Source organism: Rhipicephalus sanguineus, chromosome 2 (genome assembly GCF_013339695.2).
Source record: "Rhipicephalus sanguineus isolate Rsan-2018 chromosome 2, BIME_Rsan_1.4, whole genome shotgun sequence".
NCBI classification, from domain to species: Eukaryota; Metazoa; Arthropoda; class Arachnida; order Ixodida; family Ixodidae; genus Rhipicephalus; species Rhipicephalus sanguineus.
The window spans coordinates 125,431,790-125,445,403 of record NC_051177.1 but is presented as its reverse complement, the minus strand read 5'-3'; the positions used below and the strand labels follow the sequence as shown (position 1 = coordinate 125,445,403).

General features: G+C 46.2%; 1 protein-coding gene across 2 annotated transcripts in view; it reads left to right on the top strand.

Moving 5' to 3' along the window:
• LOC119383635 (uncharacterized) overlaps positions 1–13,614 on the top strand; it is a 78,302-nt gene that overhangs the window by 40,187 nt on the left and 24,501 nt on the right. For both annotated transcript variants that reach the window (XM_049412601.1, XM_037651903.2), the window contains 2 exons: positions 2,146–2,475; positions 7,791–7,906. In XM_049412601.1, coding sequence (XP_049268558.1) covers positions 2,146–2,475; positions 7,791–7,906 — 446 coding nt within the window. The remainder of the gene's footprint in view (positions 1–2,145; positions 2,476–7,790; positions 7,907–13,614) is intronic.

Sequence of the window (13,614 nt, the reverse complement as noted above, 5' to 3'; positions counted from 1 at the left end):
CGATGTAACATTCGTTACATATTGCCACAGAAACTGCCAGCGCTGGAGTGCTACGCACATCACTCTGTGCATTGCAGGCGTTGCGAACCAAGCGAAACGCCGACAGCCCATTACGACAAGCGAATCCAGTCGCAGTGCACGTCGTGCCAGCCCTATATGCGCACGAGCTCCGAAAGAAGGGCCAGCGCGCGTGATGGAGGAAGAAAGCGAGGTTAGACGCCAGTGTCTCGTCATATCAACAGACACCGCGTTACCTCTCTTTCGTTCTCATTCACTCTATCGGTTACACCGACGCCAGCCGGTGCCAACGGCGACGCCGCTCAACGCAGGAACGGACGCCAAAGAGCTTGGCCCTAAAAGTTTCGTTGATTCGGATGACCTGGGAGTCGAGCCCGCGACTTCTCGGTCCGCGCCGATAGGTGCCGGGCGCTCTACCCACTGCGCTACCGATGCAGATGCATGAGGAGTTACAAACGCGTCTTATATCTCTCACATCTTCTCCCTCTCATAGTGCTCTTGGCTGTAGGGGATGGTGCCGCCGTCTGGGAGTGGGGAAGTGTGGTACTGCATCACGACACTAACGTGCGCCGGCAGGGAGCGCTTCGGTTGTTTCAGCGCAACGAGGGCTTTCGGTGCAATAATGTAGGAAAATCTATGGTCGACGCAATGCGTCGTATGCGCTGATTCGGTTTGGTGGCGACGCGGTTACGTGCTTTGCCTTTCGCGCTGTGTTAGCGTGTGACAACTCCTCGCCAGAATAGTGCAGCTTCCACGTGTACCAACGGTGTTTCTCCGCCGCCTACTGCTTCGAGTGCGATAAAACCGACTAATAAAACTGCTGCAATAAGCAGCACAGAAAGGCAACGACGTCGACCGGCCAATGTCGCGCAGTGAGTGCTTTGGTGCAACGAGAGTCACGCTAGCGGGAAGCGCAACGCCTTCCCGCGCTCACGGCTCAAGCAACGAACTGTGATACTCGCGTTCCTGAAGCGCTCTGTGGTAGTGTATGCATGAGCAGAGGCGTAGGTTACCCGATTTCTGGGGAGTGCACACCTTGCCGTTCCTCTTTTCAAATGACGACGCTTTGAATGAGTGCATATCGAATACCAACCAGTGTTTATTATGTGTTTGTTGAGGCTATCTTTGCGCGGCGGCGTTAGTCCCGGGAGGTTTGAATGACGGACCTGCACGGATTTTTCGCCATTTAGAACATTCTTTCCTGAGAGATTCGCATGAATCTTTTTTTTTAAATAAATGCGTTTGAGGAGAGGTTGGTGCCTATGCGTGGCTCCGGCTATTCCTCTTTGTTTGCAGTTTCGTGCTTGAAACGGGTAGAAGTTAATTTTCCCCTATAACGGTCTAGCAAGAACGTAACAGAGTGTCTAAAAAATGACTGCTGCCATTTTGTTACAGATTCCATTATAACTGTTGGGAGTACTTTTCATATTTATGCTTTTGGCACGGCCGTCTTAAATTGCGGACAGACATCCCATTTTTTTTTTCACACTTACTAAGTAGCAAGCGAAGAATGGTAAATGCTTGTGGATATTGGCTGATGAAAACTGCGGAATTGACAACAGCAGCAATGATGACATCAGCAAGTATAGCAGCACCAGCAAGTACACAGGAAAAGTCCTACATACAATCAAGGAACAAGGTACAAAAGATATGGTTAACAAAGACTGTTGCTCATTTTTTCGTCCTTCTTCAGTTAGTCCGTTGACACGGTGTTAAGAAAGATTCGGTGATTTCAGACGGGCTTTGATAGATGCATAAGGGTGGTTTTAATAGTCAAAAGCATCACAACTCCGAGTAACTTGCATCGACTAAAAGAAAAAAAGGCAGAAGTTTAGGGGAACATGGAAGCTTCAATAGATGAAACATTCGTGAACACGTGGTGTCGCTGTAACCGACGTTTCGACCAGCGGACTTGTCTTTCAAGTGTTTCAACTGAATAACTTGTCTTCTTCAAGGTTGCATCCTTCAAGAAGACAAGTGCGTTTGTCGAAACGTCGGCGCCAGCGACACCCAGTGGTCACGAATTTTTCATCTATGCACTGACTAGTCATAAAACATGTTTTATTGGGCTACCTGACTGTTATTTCTCTATCTTTTCTTGCGTGAAATGAATCCTGCTCGAAACAGTCTCTGTCGGACGAGGAGCTGTCGTCGCCGTTGACGCACATCGAGAAGATGATCGGGGCCACGGAGAGCGGAGGCCTGAGCGACGCCGTCGCTCAGATCCTCGAGGACATGGACGCCGAGCCTCGGCCCACGACGCGGCCGCGCACACGCAGGACGGCGACGGGCGTCACGGTTCGGGCCGTGAGCAGGCGGGACACCGGCGTGCAGACCGTCAACGACCCGGTGACCGACGAGGCGCCCGAGTACGCCGCACGACCGCCGCCCTGCAAAAAGCGCGAGATGATCCCTTCCATGGCCGTCTTCCAGGAGGTCGACAGGATCGCCCTGAAGGTAGGCGGCGACTTCAAGCGTGCATGTTGTCCAGGTTCAACTAACTAACTAACTAACTAACTAACTAACTAACTAACTAACTAACTAACTAACTAACTAACTAACTAACTAACTAACTAACTAACTAACTAACTAACTAACTAACTAACTAACTAACTAACTAACTAACTAACTAACTAACTAACTAACATTCCTAAAAAGAATGGTTAACCTGCTATGCAGAACATACAACTGGAAAGGAAGCTTCTTGGCGTTGAGCCAACGTTCGGTCGAGATTCTCGCCACTGTTAATGCGTTATCACTCGTAATATCATTACATGCTAGCTTCTACCAAATAAGTGGTACATTTCAATAAATGTCTCACTTACTTGGTCGAACTTGTGATGGACAATATTATAAGCGTACTAAAGTTATAAATGCGCCTACTGTACCTATGCACAGCAGAGAGAGAGAGACAGCGAAATTATTAGGTCGGCCTGAGTTTGTGCGCTCTAGCCTGCTACTCTGCACAGGGGTGCTGGTTTATCCCCTGACTATTACACCATCGTTTCTGAGGCGTAAGACAGTGTTGTTAGCGGATATAAACAACGTTCGTTTGTTTCTTCTGGCTACTTTATGAGACAAGTAAACAAATAGTCAGTGGCTACGAACGTTATTGAAGTCGGTATAGGACATAGACTTTCATAGCTGTCGCTTCTAAGCTATCGTTTCAGATATGCTAATCTGCACCGAGTGGTCAGGTTTACTGCACAGTTATAAACAACGGCTTTTCTCATTTGGGCTCTCTGTTATGCAAAATATCTCGCGTGGCCTGAAAGTAAAAGTGTTAGCCATTGCAGAAACATCGATCCCTGAAGCTAAAAAAGTTGTTACTGCGTACAATTTCCAAGTTCGCGCAAGACATTTAAGCACACGAAGGTTACACAAACAGTGCAGCCGTTAGGCCGGAATAATTTGCTCGTATTACACGGGGCGCAGTTAACTTGGACGTATAACCCAACTGTGCAAACAATGCAAGATTTATCTAACCTGGCCGGATAACTAATTTGTGCATACATTGCACAAAGATCTCTGACGTTTATGTACCATTCCTTTTCGATTGAGGGCGTAAGCGCTGCTGCGGTTAGCGATACCTGCTTGTTGCTGCACGGAATTGTTTGGAGGCCTTCCATACGCGTCACGCGCAGCTTCGGCTGAAATCAATGCTCCTGTTCGGGCGTCTGTACAGGTACGGTGCCGTGAGAACAAAAGAAATCGAACGTACGGTGCGTTGCCAATCAATAACCATCGCCCCCTCGTAGAGGAGGTGTTTCTTTGCCCTCGTCCAGCTGGGAAAATAAGTGTACCTGTCAGGAAGCAGGAAAAAAAAAAAACAAAGAAGAGATAAGAGAAAGTGCGTATGGCCTGAGCTTCAGATAAATACTCGGACTCTTACGGAACGCTGGCAGTCCACCTTTTTACGAACGATTTAGAACTGATCAATGAGGCCTGCGCGGAAGCTCATGTACAAAAACATAAATCTACGACGAAAAAAAAGGGTGGAGGGGGTAAAGGGGGCAGCGTGAACAGCTAACGTGATTCCTTTATGAATGTTCGATAAAGAAAAATGAGCTTCGATGAACGAACTCCCTTTCCCCCTCCCCTAATTCTAAAGAAAAAAAAAAGAGAAAGAAGGTGAAGCAAAAGCTTACATTGCGAGTCACGCATAGCTAAGTGCTGGTCGAGGTTCAGCGTTTTGTACCATATTTTGTTTGTGATGTTTTTGTCTTGTTGTGTAGTACGCGCGCTCCTACTTCCGGCATGCAGACTCGCACCGAAGCGCGTTTAGACGATTTATAGCGTATTCAGAGCCAGTATAAGTGCTGCCAACTCGAGGGAAGTTTCGCAGATTCAGGTAATTTTCAGGTCTAAGTGAAAGCAAGGGAAATCCTGACAGGCTGATAAACATATTGGGCTCCGCGTGTACCACGAGGTATCGCATAGGCCAGCAAATTTTTTTTTATTATATACAACACCGACTTTCGGTGGCTTTGCCAAGATTAGGGCTATTCCCTCAAACAGTTCGGTGGTTGCTTGCACGATCATCTGGCAGCAGTGGAACATTCGAATGACGTTTCTTCAACAAAAAAATCCCCAACCAGTGTTCATGACCCCTATGAATATAATGAATGGTGCGATCACCGATGTTAAAGTTAGGATTTCATACGTGAGTTTACATTTCCGGCTGACGTTTCATCTCGCGTGGTTTGCTTATGTCATAAATTTAGCCGATGAACTTACGCGAGGAGCAAGGGCTATACATAACGATTGATGATAAAGATGGAAGTGACGAAGAAAACGACGGGCACTTAGTAATCCGTAATTGAATGGGCAAACGAGGGAAATTTCGGCAGAAATAGGTAACTTTCAGGTACCAGGTGGGGAAATTCTGACTTTCCGTGTTAGCGTTCCTGTTGAGTTTGGCTCACTTGGAATGATGTGCTTGAGGAAAACTTCTTCTTTGCCTAGTTGGAGTGCTTACGACATTTCGCCGCTAGGAAAGGCCCGACAGTTGGAAGTTAGCGCTCTGTCCTTTCGTGTGGCCAGCTCGGCCGTTTCTTCTTTTTCCCGTAATGCGCTGTACCAGTTCAAGTACCACACACAACTTGGAAGCAGTTGCTGAGTTTCTGTCGCGATTGCCTCCTTCTTCTAGAATAAGTTATTATGGAAATTATTAGGTCAGGGTGTAATCAGGACCGATACTAACGATAGACAAAATTGAAAAACATGACGAACCTCAACGGAATAGGGCTTTTCACTTTGTAGTAGAATGGAAACACGAGCTGATTGGTGTATATGAATCATAGAATATGGCGCGGACAACAAATGGAACGGCACTAGCGCTTACCGTCAACTGAAAGTCCGCTGCGGTGGAGCAGTGATTATGGTGCTCGGCTGTTGACCCGAAGGTCGCGGGTTCGATCCCGGCCGCGGTGGTCGCATTTTGATGGAAGCGAAATGCTAGAGGCCCGTGTACTGTGCGATGTCAGTGCACGTTAAAGAACAACAGATGGTCTAAATTCCCGCAGCGGCGTCTCTCATAATCATAACGCTCAATTACGGTCAATTGAAACCATTATTTTATCAAACAATTGCACCATCTTCCACTAAAGGGAACCATGTGTGGATGCGAAGCAGCGGGGAGATGGTTCGCTTGAGCGGGAGATGGTGTAATTTTTTTTAGGAGCTGGCTCACCAGGTTCTTAAGCTGGGGCGAAGTCCCAAGCCGTAAGCTGCATCCATCCATTCAAAGCGTCGTGGAACGCGAAGAGGAACGCTACGCGCGTCGTGTCTTCCCTCTAGCCTGGCCGTTAATTCTCACAGGGCGAGCGGGGAACGCGGTCGACAGGCGCGCGAGAGCGGGGGAGCGTAGGAGATTAGAGAGAGGGGGAAGGGACGCGCATGCGCTGGCACTCATCGCGGCGTTTGCGCAGGAGAGAACGAGGTGCGCGAGAGGGGGGGGGGGGGCGTAGGAGAGGAGAGGAGGGGGAGGAGGATGCGCATTCGCAGTAAGGGTGGTCACGCCGCACACCGAATTGAACTCTGTCATAAGCTGCTTCGCATCTAAAAAGTTACACCATCTCCCGCTAAAGGCGACCATGAGGTGATGCGAAGCAGCGTTTCGGCATGTCGAGCCCGCATTTCAGAGGGCGGGTGGAGAGGGGGAATGGGGTGGGGGAGAGGATGTGTGTGAAGAGGAGGTGCGTGGAGAGGGTTTGCGCATTCGCAGTAAGGGTGGTCACGCCGCACACCAGATTGAACTCCGCCATCAGAAGCTTTGCATCTAAAAAAAAGCATGTATATCCAACCAGGGCACTTCTACCCGCTGCAAATGCGCACCGTTCCTAAGTGCTAATCACAAGCCAGTACTGTAATCTGCATCTGTTGCCTAGCCCCTTTCTTCAAGCAGTGGGTGAAAATACTTGAGGCCCGTGTATTTAGATTTAGGTGCACGTGGTCCAAATTTTCGGAGCGCTCCACTACGGCGTCCATCATAATCATGTGGTGGTTTTGAGACTTTAAAAGCGCGTATCTGTGAAGTATAGTTATCACCCCAATCATGATCATTGTCATCATGATAAATGATAAGAAGTCCCTCATACTTTGCAAAAGAAAAGCCTGGATCATCACTTCCTTCAGCTTTCTGGTTACTGTTCTGTTTGGTTTTTCTGGGGCAAGTACAAGAGCGGGACAAACGCGTCAAGTTGGGTGCAAACTAAAGTCTCTTATTGGGCGTGTTCTGCTTCGCCATGCATCCCTGCTAAACGCTTTCGCGATGTCTGAAAGCTAACTTAACTAATTGCGCTTCCTGCCAAAGCGGGAAAGCATTATTTACGAAGCTAGAGAGCCCTCCCAGCAAATATGCTCTATCCGATATTTGGATACAACATATTTGCTTCGTTTACCGCAAGCACCGTATATTTCTTGCGTCAATTTCCTGCGCTTCTGTTCCTTATTCCGAACCTTACTTCTGTTCCACGAAAATTCCAACCTCAGGAAACGTGTTTCCGTAGTTCACATGAGCTGTTTTGCGCTTGGTGAGAAAAATGCCGCAACGATCGCTTTCTTTATCTTTTTTTATCTCGTACTGATCACTCTGCGACAGAATCGTACAATTAGTTAAATACAGTTGCGAAGGTCGTCCTCATGCGGAAATTGCGGTAATAGCTTAGTGAATTCATTGCCCATGGTTTAATGCTAATAACTCCGCCTGGCCAGTATATGACTGCGTAGATCTCAACGCACGTATTCTCTTGAGGTCTCCTTTATTAGACACGTTGCATCAAATGTTTATACTGGATGACGGTATCGACAACCCACCCACCTGGCCACCGTGACTAAATGGGATTCATGGTCCTGAAGCAATATGTTTGTATTCAATGACATTCACGGTCCTGAAGCAATCAATATCTTATTGTAAGTGTGCAAATGCACCACATGGACTTAACGATCGCTTTTCAAGCATGTTCTCTTTGCTGGAATCAACGAATAGCCTTCATTAATCAAGGGTCCATGCTGAATTGCCCTTGGTAGAGTCTAATGAGCCGAGCATTGCGTAAGAATGCTGACTTCAGTACGTTTGAATAGGTTGCTCTCAAGAATTGAATTAAGTCCCAAGTGTTGACTGATATTGCACCTACGTGAGACTTATACTGGAGAAATGTAGTGAAATGAGACTTCCGGAATAACTTTCCGTTTCAGTGCTGCACGATCGTTAACGTGAAAAAAATTTCGTCTCCGTAATTTTTGCTTGTTGCTTGCCCTCTGCTATGCAGGTTCCTAACACTGCCAAATCCACCCTGCAAACCCTGGTCTATCACCTGATTTCTTACTGCAGAAACGATCTGCAGAAGATTCGCATGTTTTTCCGCTGGATTGCAGAAAACATAACGTAAGTAAACATCTCACCTATCGTAACAACCCTTGTTTCTTTCTGGAAGCTAACGTAGCAAGACAGGGCATATTGCCTGTGTTACTAAGATGTATATTGCGGGAATTAGGTTGCGTTTCAGCGCAGTAGCGCTTTTATTGCAAACACTGCAAGATCGACTCGTGAAATTATTCGTGCACCATCATTCGTATAGTATCAAGGCTGGTCACGTTAACTTCGTCATTCAGAAATTCGGAAGTAAGATTTTGAAATTAACGAGCAACGCATTCCAGTGTGGTGCGTCATCAGTGTGGTGGAGACCAGAGTCGCTTGACTTGACGTATTTCATATTTTGGAAGACTAGCGTTGTTAGATAGACTTCAGGTTGGTCAGTCTCTAACTTCATATCGCTTCAGTAAATTTTACAGCGAAAGCTGTTATGAGATCATTTCAACGGCCGTTTTTGGTGGCGTAGTTGTCCGCCGCCGCCGCCGCCGCCGCCGGTGTCCGTAACCACTATCGCTCGAAATAAGAAAAAAAAAAAACGAAATAAGAAAAATTTCCAGGATGGAACGGGGTTCGAACCTGGGTCCTCTGCGTGAGAGCCCAGTGTTGTACCTCAGAGCCATGCCGGTGCTTGGAACTGCCTTGCAAAACGACGCTATACAGGCCTCATGTCCAGAAGGAACCACATTAACATATGTTTTTAGTGTGGTAGAAGAGTGAAATAACAACCACGGACCACACAACGCGAATTCTGTAACCAGGCGTCACACAATGCGAATTGCGCAACGAGTGGGCTGTTGGATGCTTCCAACCCACTACAAGGGGCTCTGCAATAATTCTTCATCGTCATCAGGCACAACACCAACAAAGTGCGCATGATGCCTTACATGTTTTTAGCGGGTACCACGGCTCTCCGTTGAATGACGAAAAATGGCATAGTGGCTGCTGCCCTACTTCACAGAAATTATGATTTATAGCGTAGTGGATTCCTCGCAAGTGCACTTGCATTGGTTGCCAAGGAAGCCCATGAGCCCATCATCCATTTCCTCAGGGTCTCAACAAAGTTCTCCCCCCCTCTCTCTGTCTCTCTTTCTCACGTCAATGTATGTTATATTGCATGGTGGGAGAGTTAAATAGCGACCGGGCGTCACACAATGCGAATTACGTAACTGGTGAGCCGTTTAAAGCTTCCAGCCCATTACAAAGAGCTGAGCCACAATTCTTCATCGTCATCAGTCGTCACGTAAGCATTTCCATTTCACAGAAATTATGATGATTTATAGCGTAGTGGGTTCCTCGCAAGTGCACTTGCATTGGTTGCCAAGGAAGCCCATAAGCCCATCATCCATTTCCTCAGGGTCTCAATAAAGTTCTTCCCCCTTCTCTCTGTCTCTCTTTCTCACGTCAATGTATGTTATATTGCATGGTGGGAGAGTTAAATAGCAACCGGGCGTCACACAATGCGAATTACGTACCTGGTGAGCCGTTTAAACCTTCCAACCCATTACGAAGGGCTGAGCCACAATTCTTCATCGCCATCAGTCGTCACGTAAACAAAGTGCACATAATGCCTTACATATGTGTAGCTGGAACCTCGCTTCTGCGCACAATGACGAATAATCGCGTTGTAGGTGCTTCCCAATTTCACAAATATTGCGATTTATGGCGTAGTGGGGACCTTGCTAGTGTACTTGCATTAGTAGCCCCAAGAGAGTTTAGAACGGGCTCTAGAAATGCCGCTCTTCCAGCTTTCGCTGTGACTGTGCTGCGCTTTCCGCGCAGGCCTGGCATTTTTTAGTTCGAAAAGTCTGCTACACTCTCTCCCAAGGCCATTCATCGCGTCACGATGGCCTTGAGCTACCGGAGCGCAAGTGTGCCAGGCGTGACGTCAAGCCACGTCATCCACTACGAAGAAGCCTCGCCTCTGCGGTACCACGTGACCAGGCGAAGGTTTAAAACACCGTACACATAGCCTTTGCAAAACCAAGCCGAACGCACATTTCGCCCGTGATGAAGTAGGTTTATACGTGTTGAACCTGAAGCAATTTCTGAAATCCAGAATTTCAATGCTTGAAATTCAGAATCTTGGGAGCACGTAGGTAAAACGAACCGGAACCGCTGAATCTGCAGAGAGAACTCTGTGTTGAATGTAAGGAATAAAAAGTAGCATGGTCCCTTATGCATGCATCTAAAACAACTCGAAGGTGAAAAGCCGTCTCCTTTTTAAGTTTTTTTTTTTCCCTAGTCGGTTCTATTGATTCTTACCCCATAGCCATGAATGCTTTCTGCCCCTAAGGTGGTTTTGCACAGCCTCCGGTATCCGCCCACATTGCATCAAGCGACGAGCTAGTGTGATGACGTCATCATGGCGTCATATCATGACGTCATCATGAAGTTACGATGGTGTCATAAATATGGGCGATATGTGACATCACAATGACGTCACATGACGACGCCGTAATGTAACGTCATCGCTCGGAGAAGGTCACGCGGTTTTGGACGGAGTCATGCAAGACTTTTGCGAGACCTTGCGAGAAATTACGAGACCTTTGTGAACCCTTACGATCCTGCATAGCCTCGCGCTAGTCTCGCAGACGGGAGCGCCAACATAGCCACTTAAGCATTTGCCTTAAATGAACGTTTGCCAGAGGACACAATGGAAGCTGGGTTTAGAGAAATATGTGAACGATTTGGAGTATTCTGTACTCCACTACGGAAAATCTGTGTGCAGCTGCCCCTCGAATACCTTTGGAAATTACAAGACCTCTTGCTGCTATAGTATACAGAATAAATTGTGAAGGATTTAGAGCCATATGCACTCTACTAGGGGAGAGTAGCAGGAGGATGACAGCTAATAAATAGGACTTTTTGTACTGCCCACTGCCAATGCAGCTTGTTGTGTCTGTAAAATTCATTGACGACTCGGAGTACTATATGTACTCCGTCCTGAAAATAATTAGGAGTGTTTGACGCGACAAAGATTATGTTAAAACAAATGGGAATGATTTACTAACCACCTATTCTACCGTGGGAGAGCGGTACGCCGTCTCGCAAAGGTGTCAGCAGGGACAAAGTATAGAAATGATAGTAAAGATAAACGTAACATTCGAGAGAATGTTCATTTGCGCAGCTAGCTCCAATGTAGTGTTCTCCTGCCACCATAAATAACTGCGACCCTGACAATGTCCCTGGTGTACTTGATATGTTTCCCCAAGATGATAAGCTTCGACAAGAAAAAGGCGTGCTTGAAAGAGGACTCTAAGAGCAAGTATCGGTGGTAGTACGCAATGTTTAGTGTATGTAAGCTCCTTATGGGGACACGTAGTTGTGGGAGTGAATAAAAAGTCATAGAATCGGTGCCGCTAGATGTCAGAGGGATACGTACGAGACTTTGTAAGCGTGTAATTGTAACTACATGGGCATGCATTTGCATGCATTTGCATAAAGCTCACTTCCAGCCAACTTCAATTTTGTTTCACGGCTTATTGAACCAATCGACTGCACAGCGACGAACGACATTGGAGCGCATATTTGGACCAGTACGATTATTGTCATTGAGGTAGAAAAGCAAGAAAAAAAGTCATTGCAATGAACGAGTGCTCCATATGAACGTCTTATTACTGGTAAAAATTATCCCATGCCGGTTACGAAAATAATAAAATGAACACTTAGACAACAAGTTAAAAAGCTGGCCGAACCCACGCATTGTGCGAATCGATGTAATGCGAAGTAGCCAGCAAAGAGCTGCATATATCGTCTTGTATGTCCACTGAGGAAAATGCGTGTCATTGTTTTCATGTTAACTCCTATTATATGTTCGTCACACAGTAACGTCGCGCAATACCAACTTCGGGGTAGATCAAGCTAGCGAAACGGCCGCCAGCGCACCAGGAGCGTGGCACGTAAGTCATGCTGTACATGACATGTGTGTCATGACTTTCATGTTAACTCGTGTTATTTATGTTCGTCACACAGTCACGTCACAAGATACCAATTTCGGTATATATCAAGCTAGCGAAACGTCCGCCAGCGCACCAGGAGCGTGGCACGTAGGTCATGCTGTACATGACATGTGTGTCATGACTTTCATGTTAACACGTGTTATTTATGTTCGTCACACAGTCACGTCACGAGATACCAATTTCGGTATATATCAAGCTAGCGAAACGTCCGCCAGCGCACCATAAGCGGGGCACGTAAGTCATGCTGTACATGACATGGGCTTCATTATTTTCATGTTAATTCGTGTTATTTATGTTCGTCACACAGTCACGTCGCGCAATACCAATTTCGGGGTAGATCAAGCTAGCGAAACGGCCGCCAGCGCACCATGAGCGTGGCACGTAAGTCATGCTGTACATGACGTGCATGTCATGATTTTCATATTAACTCGTGTTTTTATGTTCGTCACAGTCACGTCGCGCAATACGAATTTCGGGGTAGATCAAGCTAGCGAAACGGCTGCCAGCGCCCCATGAGTGTGGCACTCAAGTCATGCTGTACATGACATGCTTGTCATGATTTTCATGTTAACTCGTGTTATTTATGTTCGTTACACAGTCACATAGCAATTAAGATACCAATTTTGGTGTATATAAAGCTAGCGAAACGGCCGCCAGCGCACCATGAGCGTGGCACGTAAGTCATGCTGTACATGACATGCGTGTCATGATTTTTGTGTTAACTCGTGTGTTATTTATGTCCTTCACACAGTCGCGTCACGCAATACCAATTTCGGGGTAGATCAAGCTAGGGAAACATCCGCCAGCGCACCATGAGCGTGGCATGTAAATCATGCTGTACATGACATGCGTGTCATGTTTTTTATGTTATGACTTGTCATTTATGTTCGTCATGCAGTCATGTTGCGCCATACCAATTTTGGTGTACATTCGATTAACAAAGCGACGAGGAGAGCACAAAGTCGTAGGCGGCTAGATAGATAGATAGATAGATAGATAGATAGATAGATAGATAGATAGATAGATAGATAGATAGATAGATAGATAGATAGATAGATAGATAGATAGATAGATAGATAGATAGATAGATAGATAGATAGATAGATAGATAGATAGATAGATACGCTCAAAGTCGCAGAAGTTCGCTAAGAAATGCTTCGCATTTAAAATTATTTATTGCACGCAACCCGCGATAGAAGGTGTTCACGCATGTATTGTGAGTACACGCGTATTTATTGCATTATATTCATATAGGCCAAAGTATTCTTCATTAAAGAAGTACCGCTAGCCATTACACATTGTTCCGAGCTCGCAATCGTTGCACTTTTGCATGTTAGTGAGCGAGTGGAATGATGAGGTGAGCTATTTTGGGGGGATATACATCACTACAAAGTAATAAAAAACGAAGTGAGGGAAGGCATAAGTGAAATTAATTATCTTTACTCTTACATTATTCTGTCCCAAATGAGTACAGTAATCGTCGCTCTTAGACGAGCGCCTACTGCAGAACGAAACCGAGGCTGTTATTTATATAGAACATTTATTATAGGGAACAGTTTAGGACTCGCTTACTGTGCACAGTTACTGTCAGGAGTCTCATTTAATTGAAAAAGAAATATCGACCTTGTGTAGCGATTGGTGTAGTTCTAAACCCTGCGCCATCATATCGTGGTTTCAGCACGTGAAACCCCAGATACTACTATTATTATTATTAAATCCTGCGCTCCAGTACTGTGAAACATGAAGAAGAGCGTAGCACGG